Source organism: Anguilla rostrata, chromosome 10 (genome assembly GCF_018555375.3).
Source record: "Anguilla rostrata isolate EN2019 chromosome 10, ASM1855537v3, whole genome shotgun sequence".
NCBI classification, from domain to species: Eukaryota; Metazoa; Chordata; class Actinopteri; order Anguilliformes; family Anguillidae; genus Anguilla; species Anguilla rostrata.
In genome coordinates, this window is record NC_057942.1 from 2,822,501 (window position 1) to 2,842,811 (window position 20,311).

General features: G+C 48.1%; 3 protein-coding genes across 4 annotated transcripts in view; all 3 read right to left on the minus strand.

Moving 5' to 3' along the window:
- Positions 1-4,898, minus strand: part of vps37ba (VPS37B subunit of ESCRT-I a) — a 16,785-nt gene extending 11,887 nt beyond the window's left edge. Inside the window, exon 1 of the mRNA XM_064353449.1 lies at positions 4,641-4,898. Within this exon, the coding sequence (XP_064209519.1) occupies positions 4,641-4,745 (105 nt within the window). The 5' untranslated portion in view covers positions 4,746-4,898. The remainder of the gene's footprint in view (positions 1-4,640) is intronic.
- Positions 4,899-4,975: 77 nt separating this feature from the next.
- Positions 4,976-15,076, minus strand: abcb9 (ATP-binding cassette, sub-family B (MDR/TAP), member 9). 2 transcript variants are annotated; one of them, XM_064353445.1, is made up of 13 exons: positions 14,825-15,076; positions 14,089-14,532; positions 12,896-13,613; positions 11,248-11,362; positions 10,805-10,935; positions 10,167-10,372; positions 9,543-9,740; positions 9,089-9,217; positions 8,144-8,332; positions 7,712-7,885; positions 7,192-7,351; positions 6,650-6,786; positions 4,976-6,183 (listed from the first exon to the last, which is right to left on the minus strand). In XM_064353445.1, exons 3-13 carry the CDS (start codon positions 13,569-13,571, stop codon positions 5,881-5,883), a joined length of 2,418 nt encoding a protein of 805 aa, XP_064209515.1. In that variant the 5' UTR covers positions 13,572-13,613; positions 14,089-14,532; positions 14,825-15,076; the 3' UTR covers positions 4,976-5,880. The 2 variants fall into 2 exon arrangements, with proteins under 2 accessions (XP_064209515.1, XP_064209516.1); XM_064353446.1 differs by having other exon boundaries at positions 12,896-13,645.
- A 542-nt stretch (positions 15,077-15,618) lies between these two features.
- Positions 15,619-20,267, minus strand: zgc:113436 (uncharacterized protein LOC503528 homolog). Its single transcript, XM_064353447.1, has 8 exons — positions 19,930-20,267; positions 19,284-19,477; positions 18,965-19,076; positions 18,650-18,788; positions 18,469-18,523; positions 17,828-18,085; positions 17,470-17,586; positions 15,619-16,868 (listed from the first exon to the last, which is right to left on the minus strand). The coding sequence occupies exons 1-8, from the start codon at positions 20,096-20,098 to the stop codon at positions 16,620-16,622; spliced, it is 1,293 nt and encodes a 430-aa protein (XP_064209517.1). The 5' UTR covers positions 20,099-20,267; the 3' UTR covers positions 15,619-16,619.
- Between the last annotated feature and the right edge of the window lie 44 nt (positions 20,268-20,311).

Below are 20,311 nucleotides of genomic sequence, written 5' to 3' on the forward strand. Positions count from 1 at the left end.
CACGTGTCACTCAAGCGCTGGGTACCGGGAGACATGCTGTTCCCGCTCCAGACGGCGGGACGTCCTGCCACCGCATGTAGGGAGCCGGTGTGGGCAAAGCCGTGGCTGCGGAGGAGATGGGGTGGGGGGTCAGGGTACAGGAGCTCTGTTGAGACCCCCCCCCTCCTCGCCCCCCCCCCCCGACGATGATCTCACGGCGGACTACAGCCCACACAAGCCGCCGGTCCGCTTACAGCTCGGGTTCGACCACGACCTGACCGCGATACTCCACACCCCCCCCCACCCCTCCATTCCACATACAGCGTATGAGTCACCCGTTGGCCAAGAGCGCGGCTGTAAACTCCGCTACACTGCTGAAATTCCCACGAAACGGCCTCCACACATCTGGGCACACAATCATCCCCCCACATCTGGCTGGGCTGGAGTTCCTTAAAGCGCAATTGTCTTGCTTTAGACCACAAACTCGCAAAAAAAGCCCATATAGCACACACCCTTATAAACTCAGCAGGCATTAACAAAAAAAATAACTAAAAATGTCTTTCTCTGCACACAGAAACAGTCTATTTGTGAAGAGGCCAGTGCCAGTTCCGATCGCACCGAGGAACTGGGAGTGGGGGTGGGGGGTGGGGGGGGGTGTGGGGGGGGAGTGAAAGTGCCGTGTCTGTCCAGTAGCAGCACAGCTGCAGGACCAGTATGACCCGGCGGGTTCTGTTATAAACAGAGGAGCTGCTAAAATGAGAGATTTATTTTTGGTTGAACACAACCCAAGTTAAAAATAAAGGTTAATTTTCACACTCAAATGTATTTAAAAAAAATTATTTAAATAGCATGCGAATCTCGAACCATTGTTGGACAGCCCCACATCCCTTCAGCAGCAAAGTCAGCCACAGTGCAGGAGGGTGTAAGGTGGCAAATTTTTGACTTTCAGTGTGAAGTGAACAAAAAATAACTGCATAACACTGCTTACAGCAAACGCTGTTTTAGACCATGGACTATTCTAAAAATCAGTTGGAACGAGCGCACATTTGAAAGGCACTTCCACAGGCGGTCAGACACACACAGGGTACATGTGGGGTCAGGCTTGTGGTTTAAATTGCAATTCGCCAAAACCACTGTCCAGGCTGAACTCAAAAAGACGCCTAACGCAGCACTCCTTCCCAACGGTCCACCTCACCGGTAAAAAGCTGCTGCTGCTCACAGAGCTATCAGATTCAACCTGAATGATTTACGGAGGGTGGTGCAGGCAGGAGAAAACCAATCAGCCCTTCCAGCTCCGCATTATGGAGCGCTTATATCCACCCTCACCCCCACCCCCTACCCCCCCCCCCCACCTGCAGATTCAGCTTATTCAAGACAGGGTGTCTTAGCGCATCTCATGGTGAAATACGATGGTTTCCCAGCCCCTGAGATTCAGCGGGCAGGTTGCTGGATTGCGGTCTCCAGATACCCCCACCCCACCCCAGCTGGGCCTCGACCGGCGCTGCAGGTCCCCCAAGGCTGTTCTGACCTGACCTCTGACCTCTGACCTCATCTTCAGTAACCCAGAAAAATGTGTCCCTCTGGAGACTACTGCCACACATGTAGCAGTAAACCCCCATTGGCAGTTTGCATCCGGGAGGTCCAGGCTCTGAGAAATTAACTCTGAAACCAGCCAAAGGTAAATAAATGAACCATACAGAACCCTCTGCTTCACAGGGACCGGTTTTTTTCCCCCCGCTCGGTAATCTCCGAATTTCAGGCCCAAGCGTACAACCGTCAACAAATTCCAGCCTTGTGCTGTCTCTTCAGCCTGAGCAAACACTTGCCTTTTGCGTAGGAGAACCCCCACCGTGAGACACACGAGAGTACGAGGCGTTTAATTTCTTCTAGACTCTTCCAGAGAAAGCTGGCTTGAATTGAGCGGCGAAGTGCTTGGGCTCAGTTCAAAGTCAGCACCTGGCACTGAAACAAATAATATAATCTAAATGAATCTACAACATTAATCTGAAGGGTTCAGCAGCAGACATGCCTATTGGCAGCGTTCAGTGCTTCACTAACCAAGGCCCTGGTCTCTCCTTGACCTCTGCAGAATGTTAGTGCCACTCTGGTAGAGTTTAAAAACTCCCAACCGACATTTCAAGGACTCGGGTTTTCAAGGAGTACGCAGCAGCTAGCTGGAGTTCACCCTCAGAACGACCGATACCCATATCTCAGAAAGCAAACTCACTGCTGCGCACCTTTTTTGGAAAAAAAACAAAAAAAAAAAACAACCATGTGACACTGAGTCAGACCTGACGACGACAACACCTGAAACATCACAAAGCTAACAATGGAAGGAACATCACAGGACAGCCCCAGCGCTGAGTAATAATTACGAAACCTATTGTGTTCTCAGGTTTCCAAGAACAGCACTCTGAATTTGACCCGAGTCGAGGAGTTCAGCTAACTTTACTTCATGTTCTGATAAGAAATATGAAAGTTATTCTGACCAGCTGATAAACACAATCACCTTATATTTTAAACTAATTTTTTTTTTTTTACTACTGCTTGAAACTGTGCACGTTTGTGAATGTTGCTTAGCCTTTTCAATATAACAGCAAGCCTATTTTTGAAAGGTTAGGATAACAAAGAACGATAATAACTACTGTCCACAGTCAAGACTGGTGTATGAAAAGGACAGAGAAAGTATTCGGATGCACATATATAAATTACCTACTTAATGATAATGCCTTCTCTTCAGAGTCACTGAAAACCAATAGACTAAATATGGCATAGTTTTCAAAGCACAATGCAACACATGACTAGTTCCTTTTATATAATGCATAAACAAACCCATCATAAAGACTGCTTGTACAGAGACAACCCACTCTATGCAAACACAGGCAAAAGAGTCACCTTACTCCCAGCTCCGCATTTGCAATGAAAAGCAAGGGGAAATGTAAGGCCGGATCTTCCTTCCCGGTGAGAACGCTTAAATTAGCCAACCTAAACGTCAAAATAGTATTCGATTCAATATGTTGCATTAACCTGTAACTAAACAGGAAAAAAATCCGGCGTGCGAAACTCCACTTCCCAGGCCCCATTCGGGCGAGGTTGTAGTCCACAACCAACAACAGGAGGCGCTGGAGAAGGTTCAAGGCGCTTTAAAACACTAGGCTAGCTTTTACCATGTGCTCATTACAGGAAAAGTTCTCGATCTTTGGGCTGAATCAACAACGAATTTCAATACAAAGCAGATCTTGAGAAAAATGTATGTTTTGTAGTAATTTACAAGTTCTGTTTTTGTTTGGTTGTTTAGAGGAAAATTCATCCAGGGTGATAATTAGGGTTTTCAAAGCGGACGGCGCGACATCGCGATTAAGAGTCCCCGATCTGGCCGCTAATTGCATGATTCTAGTTTCAGACTTGCTTTGCGGCTTGAAAGCGGCAGTGTGCATGTGTGCCAGCATTCCAAGGACAGGTTATGCAACTTAAGCAACTCGTGCACTTTAAGTGAGAAATTAATTCTGACATAGGTAATGCATTATTTCCACGATCATACACCACAGACCAGACGCAAACAGGGAACACTTGGCCATATTCTACGGAGCAACAAATTAGCTAGACATCGCTAGCTAGAGAAATGCTAATTCGGAAAAGATTACGTTTAGCTTACGACCCCCCTTTTACACGAATGCCCTCGTATTAAAAGCGCCGCAGCTGCGGGATAGGAAACTGCTTGCCAGCAGGTTGCAACTCCCTGCTCGGTTCCAATGAGTGACAGACAGGACACTGCGCTTTTGCGCCGCAAGTAAGCAGTGCCAATGTTGCACCAGCTGTACTTTCAAAGGTACACAGCGACTCTTTAGCTAGCTTGCCAATATTTACTTGTGTGTGTGAGAGAGAGTGTGAGTGGGGTGGTGGGGGTGGGTGCTACATAGCTAGCTGTTAGATACCGAATAGTCCCATGGATTAATTGACATTCTGTATTGAGAAAGGTGCATGGCGAAGACTCGGCTAACGTTACCTAGCTAGCAGTAAAACCATCTTATTTTAGTGCAGTAATTCAACACCCTCGTGTTCACAAAAAACAAGCCTACATTGTCTGCCTATTATACATTCGTAACTACTGTGGGGTTTGACCAAGAAACGAAAATATTGCGTCAAACAAACAAAAACTTGCTCGAACTATTGAACGGGACCCCTACAATGCAAGACTACTTACAAACCACCAAGCTAACAATGACAGCTAAAAAGTTAGCTGGGTAAAAATCCAGTAAACGTTCAGGGCTATCGAGTTCGCCGCAGCTAGCTACATTAGCATGAGTCAATTGTTTGCTCCTTAATGGTAGCGTAAGTCAACAAGAGGCGTGAACCGAGTTTTAGCTACAGTTGCTAGCGCCCTGATCCCGACTTCTTCCAAGTTCACGTTGGCTAACATACTGATAAATGATCCAGTGTTTTTTTATTTTTATTTTAAACTTTGGTACCGTATAACTAGTTCTATATTTAGAGAATGTTACTTATGAAGTTTTAAAACTAAACGACCTATAAAAGAGATATCTCAGAGTCACGTTCGACTCTCACGATTCTATTTGCAGATTATTGGCGAAATTGCTAATGTAATGTTAGCGAGCTAATGTTCAACGATTGCGAATCCAAGTCATAATCATCACACTTACCTCCTCCATTTCTTGAACGATACCGTTAAGCTTTTCATCGTCTTCCAGCAATTCGTTTAACTGTGTCAAAGAGTAAGAACTGAATTTGTTCCCGATCCCGGACATGTCTACCGTGGTGGAGTGCTAAAACGAGTCCCGTTTTGTGGTTCCCTTCTGGCTTGATCACAAGAATAAACAGCAGTCCAATTTTTTCAAACCGGAAGTCTGTGGGTTTCTTCGCCAGAAGTATCAAATCAGAAGGCAGGATCACCGACGTCATTCAGGGTTTCACAAAAACACACGGCATGATCGTGATACATCAGTGTAAATTACGACACGAAGGAGGAAGTCCAAAGTAAGCATGTACAATCAAAAATAATTTATATAGGCCTACTGTAATAGCAGTATTACATGCGTCGTCAAAATGAATTTGTATTATGAATTTTGATTTGGTAGTTGTGTATGGACCCCAAAGCAGTAAAGGTGTGCATAGATAAAATATTCAGATTAAGGAATTGATGATGACAGACATAATCCGAAAAGACAACAACCAAAACTGTGACTAAACGTGGATTTGAAACCTTTAACAATTAGGTCACTGTCATTCGCATGGAGATGGACAATAAACACCATTCCTGTGTGGTGGCCACGTGAAGTTGCCTGTCCTCTCTATTCCAATTTGTCGACAATTTGTCGATAACCTTTCTAAACAGAAAAATTATTATCACGTAGCCATTTCTCAGATCCATTTAACAATTCAGTATTGCGGTATATTCAGTATCCTTCCGTAACACTTAGGTCATCACACCATTGTTACGTCACTTCAGCTGATTTAATGACGTCACCATTGTAACACGAAGGCCTCCCACTATATCTAAAATAATTTAAATGTACACATTTACCAACAACCTCTGATTCACAAAGTTATGACATTTCTGAGATTCGTGAATCTGATGATTCTCAGTGCAACATATTCGTCGTTTTACTCTTCAGCGGCACCTGGAACACCTAGAATCATATTTAAAAGTTATTTATATTTTATATATTTGTCTACGTCTGACACCATGTGAGATTTTCATACTACTTAACAACTGACCTTGCACCGTCTGAGGTACCGCTAGTCTCAAAGTTATGATTTTAAATTTCTTCAAGAATACGGAAGTCCGTGGCAGTCAGAACGAGCCGAGGTTCGGCTGGACAAGGCGGAGAGCGCGTGCGTCACGGTCCCTCGAAACTCGGCCTCCTGGCCCACACGATCCCCTCAGTACCGCGGGCCGTCCTCCGACTCGCTGCCGTCGCGCGCACGGCTCTCCGGTTGCCGGGCAGGCTCCCGCGGCGGCGGCGGCAGCAACGCCTCCGCTCCAGTCTCTGCGCCCAGGACCTGCCTCTGCACCAGCTTGCAGTAGAGCCCGCCCCTGGCCATGAGCTCCCTGTGGGGCCCCTGCTCCGCCACCCGGCCCCGGTCGATCACGACGATGTTGTCCGCCCTCTCCACGGTGCTGAGGCGGTGCGCTATCACCAGCACCGTGCTGTCCCGCATGACGTCATTCAAGGCCTGCTGAACCTGAGGGGGGGGAGGAGCAGAGGTGACATGGGCGTGAGGCAGCATGGTAAATGGTAAATGGTAAATGGACTGCATTTATATATCGCTTTTATCCAAAGCGCTTTACAATTGATGCCTCTCATTCGCCAGAGCAGTTAGGGGTTAGGTGTCTTGCTCAAGGACACTTCCACACGCCCAGAGCGGGGTTTGAACCGGCAACCCTCTGACTGCCAGATAATCGGTCTTACCTCCTGAGCTATGCCGCCCCCAGCATATCTCTGTTTCTTAATAAGATCTAATTGGCCACAGCGTATGGTCTCTGGGACAATATGAGCGCTTGTACAGAGGCGCAACGAGGTTTTGGGCACACTCGGCCCATCTGAATAATAATCACGCTAGTAAAGTGGAGCAAAAATGTGTCTGAAAATGAAAAAAAGACTTATAAGGAAGCTGAAACTGAAGCGTGTTCTTCCCCGGTCTCACTCACGACGTGCTCGCTCTCCGCATCCAGGGCGCTGGTGGCCTCGTCCAGGATCAGGACGCGCGGGTTCCTGACGAGCGCGCGGGCGATGGCCACGCGTTGCTTCTGCCCCCCCGACAGCTGCGCGCCCTTCTCCCCCACGCCTGTCTCCGGGGCAACAGGACGGGCAAGAGCAGAGGAGGGTGCGCAAAAAACACGTCAGACACGTCAAACGGTGAAAACGACAGGTTACCGGAACCTGCAAGGTAAACCAGTACAAATGCTGACAGGGGCCCTTTGGCAATTCATCTGTAAAGCCAATAGATTTCCAGGTACTATGAAGAATGCAGAGACTGGAACTAGTTGTACATTATATTCTGAAAATGATTAAGAAGACTTGTTGTGCAATGTCCCAGAAAATCTTTACACTTCAGTGTAACAAGGCACTTATATAAGTGTGGTATAAGTTCACCCTGGTATAAGTGTGATATATAAGTGCCTCCATACATAAATACAGTTTTGTCATATGCAGTTCTGGTATTATTCCGTTCAGTAGGCCTTGAGTTCACCTGTATCATAGCCCTTGGACAGGCTGCAGATGAAGTCATGCGCATTGGCCTTAGTGGCAGCCTGCACCACTGCATCCATGGGGGTGTCCGTTAAACCGTAGGAGATGTTCTTCAGGATGGAACGAGCGAACAGGACCGGCTCCTGACCCACCAATGCCACCTGAAAAAAAAAAAAATTTAACCCTTTAAAGCGTATGATCACAAATATGTTGATCAAAACATTCTAATGCTGATGTCACAATCACTGCTGACTGGTAACTGACAGGCGATGCAGTTCTAGAACACTGACTTGAAATGTTGAAAAAACATTTGCAAAAAAAAAACCGCTCCTCAAGAGTTATGTACACTACTGCCCTCTAGTGAATAAAAATGATATAGCATGATTAGCTCGAAGCCTGAGGCAGGGTTTGTCTACGCGAAACTGAACAGTCCTTTCCTGACAGGTTCAGTCGTTTTAATCAGTGTATAACAGAGTTTGGCCGCTGCCATTGGCTAAGGCTCTCCTGTGATGCTATCTCACCTGAGAGTGCAGGTAGGAGTGCTGGTAGGTGTGCACGGGCCTTCCGTCCAGCAGCACCTGGCCCTGCAGCGGGGCGTAGAAGTTCTCCAGCAGGGACACGCAGGAGCTCTTCCCGCTGCCCGACGGCCCCACCAGCGCCGTGACCTCGCCCGGCCGCACCGCGAAGGACACGTCCTGCAGACGCGCGCAAAACCGTCACTACAGCACCCCGACACGCATGGACTCTGGGCTACTTCCGTGCGGGTTTAATGCCTTTTGGGATAGAACAGATCTGGCAACCCTGTTGGGGTCTTATAACTAATGGTGTCAGATCCTGAACATGATGACAAGGTGCCATTTTGAAACAGGAGCACAGATCTGGACTAGAAGGCCATGCCATGTACTGCACGCCTTCAACAGCCCACCCAAACCCAAACAGCGCAGACACAGTACCTTCAGTATCTCCGTCTCGGGACGGGTGGGGTAGGCGAACGTCACATTCCGGAACTCCACCAGCCCCTTGCACACCTCGGGGGCCTCCCGCCCGTCCCGCGCCAGTCTGGGCTTCCGGTCGATGTGCTCGAAGACCTTCTCGGCCGCGCCCACGCCCTTCATGAGCCCCGTGTAGACGGACGCAATGCTCTGAAACACGGGGCACGCAGGAGAGCGGGGTCAGCGCCGAGCGATAGCAGTGCTAACCAACCCTGGTACTGGAGATCTACCTTCCTGTAGGTCAGGGGTGCCCAACCCTGGTCCTGGAGATCTACCTTCCAGTAGGTCTGAGCTGCCCAACTCTGGTCCTGGAGATCTACCTGTCCAGTAGGTCAGGGGTGCCCAACCCTGGTCCTGGAGATCTACCTTCCTGTAGGTCTGAGCTGCCCAATCCTGGTCCCGGAGATCTACCTTCCTGTAGGCCAGGGCTGCCTAACCCTGGTACTGGAGATCTACCTTCCTGTAGGCCAGGGCTGCCTAACCCTGGTACTGGAGCTCTACCATCCTGTAGGTCAGAGCTGCCCAACCCTGGTCCTGGAGATCTACCTTCCTGTAGGTCTGAGCTGCCTAACCCTGGTCCTGGAGATCTACCTTCCTGTAGGTTTTCACTCCAGCCCTAACAATGCACAGATCTCACTGAGCTGCCAATTAGTAGAGTCAGGTGTGCCAAATTAGGGTTGGCGTGAAAACCTACAGGATGGTAAATCTCCAGGAACAGGTTTGGTTACCACTGAGCTATAAAGCAAGAGCACACCTAAACACACACAATTTCCATGTCACATGACGCCTTCAGTCAGTGGCTAGAGTGAACGGGGAAGTAATACACTGTGTTGTAGTTCCTCTGTTGAGGCAGCGGTACACCGTGTTGTAGTTCCTCTACTGAGCATGCCCAGTGATGAGACCCACCTCCAAGCACTCCCCCAGCTCCAGCTCATAGATAAAGAAGGAGATGAGCGTGCCCCCGCTCATCTGTCCCGAGACCACCAGGTGGCCCCCGTAGTACAGGATGCCCACCTGTAGCGCCAACTCCGAGATCTGGGACAAGAGGGAGGGGGGAAACGCTCAAAAATCTCACTGCCTTTTTAAAAATCAGCACATTCTAAATTTTAATCAGTATTACTACAGTGAAACGCATGCACGGTCCTCTACACACAGCCGGGACAGCTGTGTTTGAGTAGGTGTGTTAGGTAAGTACCAGGGTAGTACATACACAGTGATGTTTGAGTAGGTATGTTAGGTAAGTACCAGGGTAGTACACACACAGCAGTGTTCGAGTAGGCGTGCTAGGCGGTACTAGGGTAGTACATAAACAGCGATGCTGGAGTAGGTGTGCTAGGTAAGTACCAGGGGTAGTACATACACAGCTGGACCACATGTAGCAGGCGTAGGCCAGGGCTTGCTTCTTGTTCAGCTGGAACATGTCCAGCAGCCTCGCGTAGTAGGAGTCGGCCTCCTGCTCCTCGTTGGCGAAGCTGCGGACCGTCCTCATGGCCGACACGGTCTCCTCCGCCAGCTTGTTGGCCTGCGCCAGGGCGTCCTGCACCTCCTTGGTCAATTTCTGCGGCACATCGGGAGGACGAGCGGCGCTTCACGAGGGGCTACAGCATCACCAGGTGCCTGCTAAAGAAGGCACTAGCCCAAATAAAGACTCTTCCTGGGTTTACATCCTGTGCCTATCATTTTATTTTCATCAATACGCATTCAGTGCGATATTTTAAATCTGCAGCACAATTTGGAAGGGCCTGTTACGTTCGTGCTCCTTGTGGCAACCACCTCTGTCAGCCCCAGGAGTGTGCGGATAAGAATGTTAGTTTTTCACTCTCGGTAAAACACAATAAATGCAGTGAATCTTGCATCTGAAATGAGTTTTGGTAATTCGAAACCAAATGGAACCTGAACGTTGTGCTCGCCAACACCAGAAGGGCCCCTGAAGGGGACGGAGGGAGGGGGACAACCCCTCTTTTTTCTCTCCTTTTTTTTTTACCTTGTAGTACTCTCCGTAGAGCGCGGAGATGACCGCGATGAAGGGGAAGCCCATGATGGTGACGACGGTGAGCTTCCAGGACATCCCGAACATGAAGAAGCAGAAGCCCAGGGCCTTGACCAGGCTGCGCAGGAACAGGTTGACGTTCTCCGAGATCAGGTCGCTCACCTGCGTGGTGTCGGAGGTCAGCCGCGAGGTGATGTCACCTGGAGGACGAATCACAGCGGAGACAACCTGCCTACATGACCTGGGGTGGGGGCGGAGTTTGAGGAAGCAGGACTACAGAGTTAGCTGGATAACTGCGCTGAGTAAAAACCAGAACAGCTCTAATTACTTCAGTCCATGTTCCAGATTTGGGAGGGTTCCTGTTTTTACTCAGTGCAGTCATCAGCTAACTCAGTAATCCTGCTTCATGAAACAGGGCCCAGAGGGGTACTTCACGAAGGAGGACTACAGAGGTAGCTGGATAACTGCGCTGAGTAAAACCCAGAATAGCTCTTCCTACTTCAGCCCTTTTAAAAATAAGCCACTGGTTTCATTTTTGATGGTGGTTTTTGCCACAAAGTTGTATGTAAATTCCAAAGATGGCCCTGCACGGCCCCAGTCAGTACATGTACACAGGTAAGCTCGTAACACACCTGTGTGGTTAGCATCAAAGAAGCCGATCTCCTGGCGCATCAGCGACCTGAAGAGAAGGTTCCGCAGACGGACGTTCAGCCTGGCGAAGGTGACGGAGAAAACGCCACCTCGCACTCCGATGGCGATGGAGCTGGAGAGAGACGAGAGCGATCGAGACGACGGTCAAACATTACATCACAGGCATTTAGCAGACGCACTTATCCAGAGCGACTTACATTATATACCCAGTTATACAGCCTGGGTACATACTGGAGCAATGCTGGTTAAGTACCTTGCTCAAGGGTACAACGGCAGTGTCCTACCGGGGAATCGAACCTGCAACCTTTAGGCTACAAGACCGTTATACTACACTGCCGCCCCAAACAATCGCCAACACAGGGGGACTCTTCTGGACCAAGCGAAGCTCTATAATGTGGCGTTTCAGGATGTCGGAGGTAGTCACCTGACCAGGGCCAGCACCGTCAGAGTAACCATGGGCTTGGTGAAGTGCTCCATGCTCTTGTGAATGACGATGCCATCTATAGCCAGCCCGGTGTAGTACGGGATGAAGGCCTCACCTGAGAAGGAGAGGGAGGTGTCACAGCCACGCTACGATACTCAGATATATAAAAAAAAAAGCTTTCTCCGTGGGATTCTCCAACTTCATGCGGTGGTGTCAAATAAAACAGCCTTGGGAATCATAAAATGAAAACAATAAAAAATTATTTTTTGTATAGACTCCTTGCGAGATCACTTTATGACACAGGAAGTTGTATGACTTGATGGAAGATATATTTTTTACAACATGAGTTGACTGATTAACTGATTAAGCACAATAGTGCGTGCATATGCAGTAACACTAAAAAGATTGCACCAGTGACTGCAATACTTTGCAATACTTGAGCAAGGTGACTCAGATTGGCACATTGCCAATCCTGGAAAAGTTTTTTCTTAGAAAAGCACATCTATAGCTGAAAGCAAACAGAATTTTTACATCAATTTTTTTTGGAAAAGCTTTTCAATTATGAGTGTCGAGACTTGTTCTTGGCACGTATGTCCATTATTCTGTCTCTGAGACACGGGATAATCATTGAAAATTAGAGTTATGTCATGTGGTGACATTCCATAATGAAGTTGTGGGAAGGGGGTATTCCCTGTTCCCTGCTAACATGTGGGATATGAATGATGGAGAGACTCACAGATAGAGGAGAGACTCACAGATAGCGGAGAGACTCACAGACAGAGGAGAGACTCACAGAGAGAGGAGAGACTCACAGACAGCAGAGAGATTCACAGACAGAGGAGAGACTCACAGATACAGGAGAGACTCACAGACAGCAGAGAGACTCACAGAGAGAGGAGAGACTCACAGACAGCAGAGAGACTCACAGAGAGAGGAGAGACTCGCAGACAGCAGAGAGACTCACAGAGAGAGGAGAGACTCACAGACAGCAGAGAGACTCACAGACAGAGGAGAGACTCACAGAGAGAGGAGAGACTCACAGACAGCAGAGAGATTCACAGACAGAGGAGAGACTCACAGAGAGAGGAGAGACTCACAGACAGCAGAGAGATTCACAGACAGAGGAGAGACTCACAGACAGAGAAGAGACTCACAGATAGCGGAGAGACTCACAGACAGAGGAGAGACTCACAGAGAGAGGAGAGACTCACAGAGAGAGGAGAGACTCACAGAGAGCAGAGAGACTCACAGACAGAGGAGAGACTCACAGATAGAGGAGAGACTCAGAGAGAGAGGAGAGACTCACAGACAGCAGAGAGACTCAGAGAGAGAGGAGAGACTCACAGAGAGAGGAGAGACTCACAGAGAGAGGAGAGACTCACAGACAGCAGAGAGACTCACAGACAGAGGAGAGACTCACAGACAGCAGAGAGACTCAGAGAGAGAGGAGAGACTCACAGACAGAGGAGAGACTCACAGACAGAGGAGAGACTCACAGAGAGAGGAGAGACTCACAGAGAGAGGAGAGACTCACAGACAGCAGAGAGACTCACAGACAGAGGAGAGACTCACAGATAGAGGAGAGACTCAGAGAGAGAGGAGAGACTCACAGACAGAGGAGAGACTCACAGACAGAGGAGAGACTCACAGATAGCGGAGAGCAGGAGGAAGATAAAAGCCACTGTCAGCAGGCCCGCATCCTTCCGGCAGTAGGACAGAAGACGGCCGACCGTAGCCCCAGAGCGCGGTCCGTCCTTCGCCCCTTTCCGTTCCTCCTCCTCCTCTTCCTCGCCTGCGGCCTCCTCGTCCACCTCCTCGTCCGCGGCGGCCGGGTCCACCAACCTCTCTGACTCCTCCTCGTCGCCGCCCCTGCCGCCCCCGCCCCCGTCGGCCGCCGCATCGCGCGACCGCGCCAGGAGCCGCCACAGGCACGCCGTCCCCACGGCCGACCCGCACGTCCAGCCGAACAGGCCGAGGAACCAGGGGTCGTACACGAGGGAGCCCTGCTCCGAAAACACCAGCAGCTTGGCCAGGGCGTAGGCCGTCACCGCCAGGCACAGGAGGTCGCAGACCGGCCCGAGAGCCGACGCCCTCCCGGGCCCGTCCGCCCTGTTCCGGGACACCCCGACGGCGGCCCCCACCAGCAGGGACGCCCGGACCAGCAGGAGCCCCCACAGGTCGAGGACCGAGCTGAACATGTCGAAGTGGCGCGCGTCCTCGCCGAACACCGCCGGGTGGGACCCGCGCACGTAGAGGACGGTGGTTACCACGACGTCCGCCAGGACGAGAAGGAGGCTGCAGCACACCGCTGCCGCCGTCCTCATCGTCTCCTCTCTCTCTCTGCAAGGCTTCAGGCGTGCAGTGACCTGGGATCGATGCGACAGGACAGGATCAATACCTGGGGAAGAGGAGGCTAAGGTGGAGAGCTCACTCTGGAAATAATCAGTGCGTTCTTCTGATATTATGGTTTCTGGATGAATTCAATATTTATGTGTCGGATAACTAGTCCCCGCTATTCACGCTGAATCACGGCGCGAAAACATCGTTAAAATGTGACTTCGTGTCAACATAGTTAGACCAGCTTGACCCAGAAGTATTTCAACACGAGCGCGCGGAAAATGTAACCCCGTAAGATCGCAGCACCGAATTCCAAGCAAGATGAATTCTGCCTATATTGGCATCCTCTTTCAAAAGTTAAGATCATTTCCATATAAATAATAACACAGTAGAAGGACAAAATGACCTGTTGTCCGTAGTAGGATAAAAATACGTAGCCTAATTTAATTAAGCCTACTTAAACATTCGTGCGCGTAATGTCATGGGGGTGGAAATTGCATTTACCTCGAGTCAAACTGCGTCTTTTCTCTCCCTCGCTTCAGTCTGCCCCGGACAGCGGAGAACATCGGGAGTCATGAATTTTGCACTGTGCAGTACGGAAGCCGGTGTTTAGAAGCTCCTCCTTTAATATCGCATGACGGACAGTCGTAGCTTGTTGGCTTTACCGATATCTCCGTCCTCGTCTACGTTTCGTATTTGGGATACACAGCGCCTTTGCTTTGAAATTTCACGGAGAGGGCAGTCGACTGCAAGCAGTCTCGTAACATGTAGCACATGCGAATTTCCTCATACCTTGATACGAAAGTGGCTGCCACAACACTGCCTGCCTTTCGTCCTGTATCCCGGATATTTTCGTCACTTCAGGACTAATCTTTAAGGAAGTGGCAGTTATTCGCTTGTAAGCGTTTTACAGTTATCGGTAGCAACTTTTTCTTCGTGAGAAGTGATCTGAAATTAAACACATTCAGCAATGGGATGAAATAGAAAAAAATGCTCAGTGAAAATTAATTACTGCCAAAAATAAGGGCAATAGACAATAGGTAGCTACTTTATTTGCATGTTTTTAGTACATTTGTTTGTTTTAAGCACTGATTAGGCTAGTGCTAGTGAAGAAAGACAGGAACATGTTTTGAAATTAATTCGTTTGTAATTTTTTAAAAGTTTGTATCAGATACGTTAGCATTGCAGCTGAATTTAGAACGGAACATTTCGGTTCATCGGTAATATATTAACCTCTCACCTAAAGCAAGCCCAATAAATTTTGCTAAAAAAATGACCGCCAGCGGTTTCTCGAATATCTCATTTTCGATATTCTCCTCCCTGGCTGTTGCTGTGTGACTTCTGTGGCATTAAGCTCTGCCTTGCAAGGAACCGCAACATAGCTGTAAGTTTAAATCGCACAAAGACAAACTGAATAACCGTATAAGTGTCAATGAACAAAAACTGACGAGGGGGATCCATTTCATAAAGATTATAAATTAACATTAAATATTAGCAACAAATCACAAATGTATTAAGATAAACCCGAAGACCGAATTAAATTCAAACAAAATGCGATTTTAAAAGTGTAGACAAAAAAGGATCAGAAATCCTGACATTTAGCCTGGCAATGCAATGCAAAGAAATACACACATCAATGGAAATAGTTTCACGGTTAGAAATTTAGTTATTTGTGATGACGTGCAGCAAAAGCTGGGGGAGAATAATTATGAATTGTGGTAAACTCAATTCAATCAAAAACTTAACTGAATCAAGAGGAAAATATGGTCACACGTATCCAAGACTCAAAATGAATAAACTTAGGCAGAGGTCCTCAGCGTAAATATAGAAGCACAGTTCACAGTGAAACTGAAAAGTCAGGGTAACAAACAAATGCATCTTATATGAGCTGAGCAGGACCTGAACACAAAACCGTTTCATATCAAACCAAATCGTGGCGCCAGTATTTATGTAAAGCAGGAAAAGGGTAAGTTACATCAGTGCATTATGCGACAGTCACAGGTAGTAGGAGCGAATGCTTAAAATCAGCCCAGATTCTTCAACAATATCATGTTTTATAAAGACATCTTCTGAGACATCAAAGACGCCAGTTCCATAGACACTTGTGAACAGCGAAGAACCAAAATAAAAATACTGATATTCAAAAAAACTGAACATGGAGTGCAAGATTTTAGGATGTTTCTGTAGTTCAGGGTTATTCAACTATTTAATGGGGGTGGGGATTTTTTAAATAAGGGGCAAACATTTTTATAAAACATCCATCCATTATCTAACCCACTTATTCATGATCAGAGTCACAGGAGGTGGTGGGGGCTATCCCAGCATGCATTGGGCGAGAGGCAGGAATACACCCTGGAACAAGTCGCCAATCCATCGCAGGGCACACACACCATTCACTCGCACACTCACACATATGGTAAATGTAGACTCTCCAACTTGGCTAACCTGTGTTAGGGTTTGCCTAACTGTGGGAGGACACACAGGAAACACTCGCAGACATGGGGAGAGCATGCAAACTCCACACAGTATTTGTGGGGATTTGAACCAGGGACCTTCTCGCTGCAAGGCGACAGGGCTATCCACCGACACCACCACGCCGCCCTATTTATAAAACAACGTATGAATTATGCTTTGTACGCGTGGGTAAAGAAAGTAGATGCGTTCTTAAAATATGCATAGCTGTTACTCTGTCACTAGTGGGCGGTATGCCTACATTGTCCATACGCAGATGCATCTGAATAACACTTCCCCCCCCCCAATGATAAATGGGCCTGGGGTGCGTACACAGTGGGCTACGTTTGGCCTCTGGGTTGCCAGTCATACAGCCCCCTGCTGCTGTTCCCTCATGGTCCCTCTGAGGCGTTAAGAGAGAGAGTGAACCCAGGCTGGACGTGTGCTGGGACACTCCCACGCACACACAGGGCGAGAGTCGCCAAACAGCCTCCCCCAAAAAACAGGACAGGGTAGCGTGGCACGCTACGCACACCGCGGAGGCCCGGTACACGTCACGTCCTCCAGTCCAACGGGCCTTCCCGTCAGTGGATGTGGGGAACCGGGAGGGAGTACTCCAAGTCGCTTTTTGCGTCGCTGGAGCCGCTTGGCTCCGTCGCCAGGACCGTCGTCACGGGGAAGGACAGGTACAGGCTCTCCTTCTTCAGCGGCGGCGACTCCCCCGTCCCGAAGGCAGGGTCCGCCACGCTGAACGTGATGGAGGGCACGCTCCGGGCTCTCCGCTTGGCGTTCTTCTTCTGCTGCCGGTACGCCGCGTTCATGTTCGCCACCACCTGCGAACGGACGCGCGGGACGACCCGTTAAAAGAGTTTCTGCATTACTGCACACCTCTCATAGACTGTGTCGTTTTGGGGTTCGAGTTTCTTTCCAGGTCTCCTTAAACAGTCTGGGGTTATGACTCTAAATGGAAATTCAGTAACGGCAATCATGGGCTGTTTTTGGTTGAAGTTCATGTGGGTTCGAAAGGTCTGCTAGGTTTAAGTGTTGTTTTCTGAAGCCCTGGTCTGTTGAGACTGTTCCTTCACTGTTGTACTTGTGCCCACACATGCTGGCATATTTTCTGTCTGAAATGAAGCACTGTACACTTGGATCAATATGTAATCAGGCCTGACCTTTGTGTTGAGTAAGGCTGAAGTAATGAGGCACTGAAGTAACAAATACTCAACCAATACTCTCGTCACAGAATCCATTCCTAGTTTACCAACTGCCATTTCCCCAACCATCCCATTTTGGCTTGATTTAGACAAACACAGCCAGTCATAAGTCTGTTTCATCAGTGTAACGCCCTCCCTCACTTCAGGCAAGTGTAGACATGCACACCTTCCCCCTCACGTGCTGCCGACACCCCAAACAGCTCCAGAAGAAGAGACTCACCAGCTGTTTGACCATGTTCTGCTGTTCCTGCATAGCCTCCACAAAGCTGGACACACTCTCCTCCTTCACCGGACAGATCTCCTGCACTTGGTGATACTTCAGGAAGTCAACTTCCATCTTTGGGAAGAGAAGAGGGGGAAAAAAATGCAAGAGCAAAAACCCCAATGAATATGATATAATTAATTTAATTTCAAGGAGCTAAGCAAATAATACAGATCTGAATCATGCACATTTGAACATGCGAGACTGATAATCCAAAAATACACATTATTCATTTTCTGTGGTGAGAGGACTTTTAAAAAAACCTACCCACTTCCTCCCACACATCTGAAACTCACGTCTTTAATGAACCTCTCACCTCGCTGGGTAAGCTGGCCTCCCTGTTGAACATCAGGTAGTACGGGGTGAAGCGGGTGGTGGGGTTGGCCGAGGTGCGGAACACGAACAGGACGGGGTCCAGGAAGTCGTCCCACTCGGCCTGCTTCTCCGCCACCACCTGCCGGACGGCCTCGTGGAGCAGGCTGCTGCCGCGGTCGTACAGTGCGTTCAGCTGCGGCTGCTCCACCGGAGACACCTTCTGCGCCACGTTCCACCTGTCGCACAGGTGCTTCGTCACCTGGAGGGAGAGGGGCAGGACACACACACACACACACTTTTCACGTCACCTGAACGGAGGGACACACACACACTTTTCATGTCACCTGAACGAAGGGACACACACACACACTTTTCACGTCACCTGAACGAAGGGACACACACACACACACACACACTTTTCACGTCACCTGAACGAAGGGACACACACACACACAGACACACACGCTTTTCAAGTCACCTGAACGAAGGGGGGAGGACACACACACACACACACACACACTTTTCATGTCACCTGAACGGAGGGGACACACACACACACACACTTCACGCGTCTGACTCCACTCTACACAACACAGAGCACATATGCAGAGAGTACACTTACACTGAGTGTAAATGTCTTACCTCATCACAAAAGTCCACGCTCTGAGAACAGTACACCGTTTTTACCGTTCCAAACCTGACAAACACATACATTTCATCTTTATGAAAAAGAAGCGTTTATTTATATCCAGGACCAGTAAAAAGTACAAATTTGACAATGTATTGCGCATAAAAGAATAAATAAACAATATATGTCAGTTACCTGTAAATGGCTGTAGAAATACATCTTGCGACACACAGGGAGTCCCTCTTTGGTATGGGGGAAGCCTCCACCCACTTACTCATATAATCGGTTATGATGACGACATTTGTGTTGCCTTGCTTGGTCTCTGGAAAAGGGCCTGGAACAGGAACACCAAACAAAACCTTAAATACGCAACAGAATTACACTATACATTGGATCAGATAGACTGACCTTAAGTGCACATTACTATACAAGGATATAATTACAAGCCTATTCTACACAGCCAGGATCCACACTTTCAACCTTTAGGAAAGACTGTCAATTCAAAGTTACCGAAAATGTCGATCCCCAGAATTTCCCAAGGAGCTTCCACTTTTATCGGTCGGATTGTTCTGGTCATGTTTTTGTTCCTCTCTGTGTGCTGGCAGGTTTCGCACAGTTTAATCTGAAAAGATAAATCAAGACGGTGTTTATCTGGATTATGCAATGTAGGTCAACGCAATGTTACTAGACAGAGAGTGATGTGCACTGCAGTAAACTATGATGTTCATATGGTTTTGGTTTCAATAAATACACACGCACACGCTCAAAAATATCCACCAAAGTCAACAGAAAGAGGAGCACAGTATATGCCGTGTTGACCAACACGTACCCAGTCCACCACATCTTTTACAATGCCCAACCAGTAGTACTTTGTTTGGATTCTGTGCACGGTCTTCTTCTGCCCCAAGTGATGCCCGATATCGTTAAAGTGACACTCCAGGAAGATCTGCTGTTTCCTCTGAGCGTCAATCACCACCTCTCTCTTCTCCTCCTTCTTCGGTCCCACATAGTACAGTCGCCCGTCTGTAAGAGGGAAAACCACACAGTCATTAAGTGCAAACTAGATTTGATTTTTACATACATTTTTACAACAACAACAACACAAACTGTAAATTTGTTAAATGAATTACTGGATGACCCTGCATTCCATGTATTTTTACTGCAAGCATACACAGCTGAATCTAAATGTCAATAGCTTATAATATTTAATCGTTTTCCACACCTTCTGTCACATCGCTATACATTAAATTTCTGCGGGCAAAAATTGTCATCCCCCCAGGAAAAAAAATTTGTCACTGGTGTGTTGAAAACTGAGAGCTAATGTAATGCATTTGACTCTTTGCCTACTTAATTGGGAAGTTGGCGACCAGTAGGTGCAAATGAAATTGCAAATGGTCTAGCTGTAAAACGAGACATTCGGCATCAGTTAGCTAGCAACTACTTGAAGATTTTAGTTATAGTTCAGCCTCCCCTACCTTCAATCATGAATTTCTGGGCGTATCGTTTTAGGTTCTTTTTTCGCATTGGATTCATAGATGGCGGGTAGGTGCCCTCATCCAAAAACGTGTAGATGTCTTCCAGCCGGTTAGAAGTAGACTCTACAACCTCCTCTTCGGCCACTTGCAAAGAATCCATGCTCAACATCTGGGCCACGTCGTAAAATAAACACCCAAATCACTGACATATGCGAAACTCTTAAATTAAAATACCTCAAACACCGCAAATAAAATAAAATAAAAAAAACTGCTTCGAGTTTCAAAACACAGTGATTGCGAATTTTGGAATGATAGTTCACCGTCTTTCGTGTCGATTGAGAAGCCGGATGCTATTTACTGATGGACCAGGAAGTAATGCAGG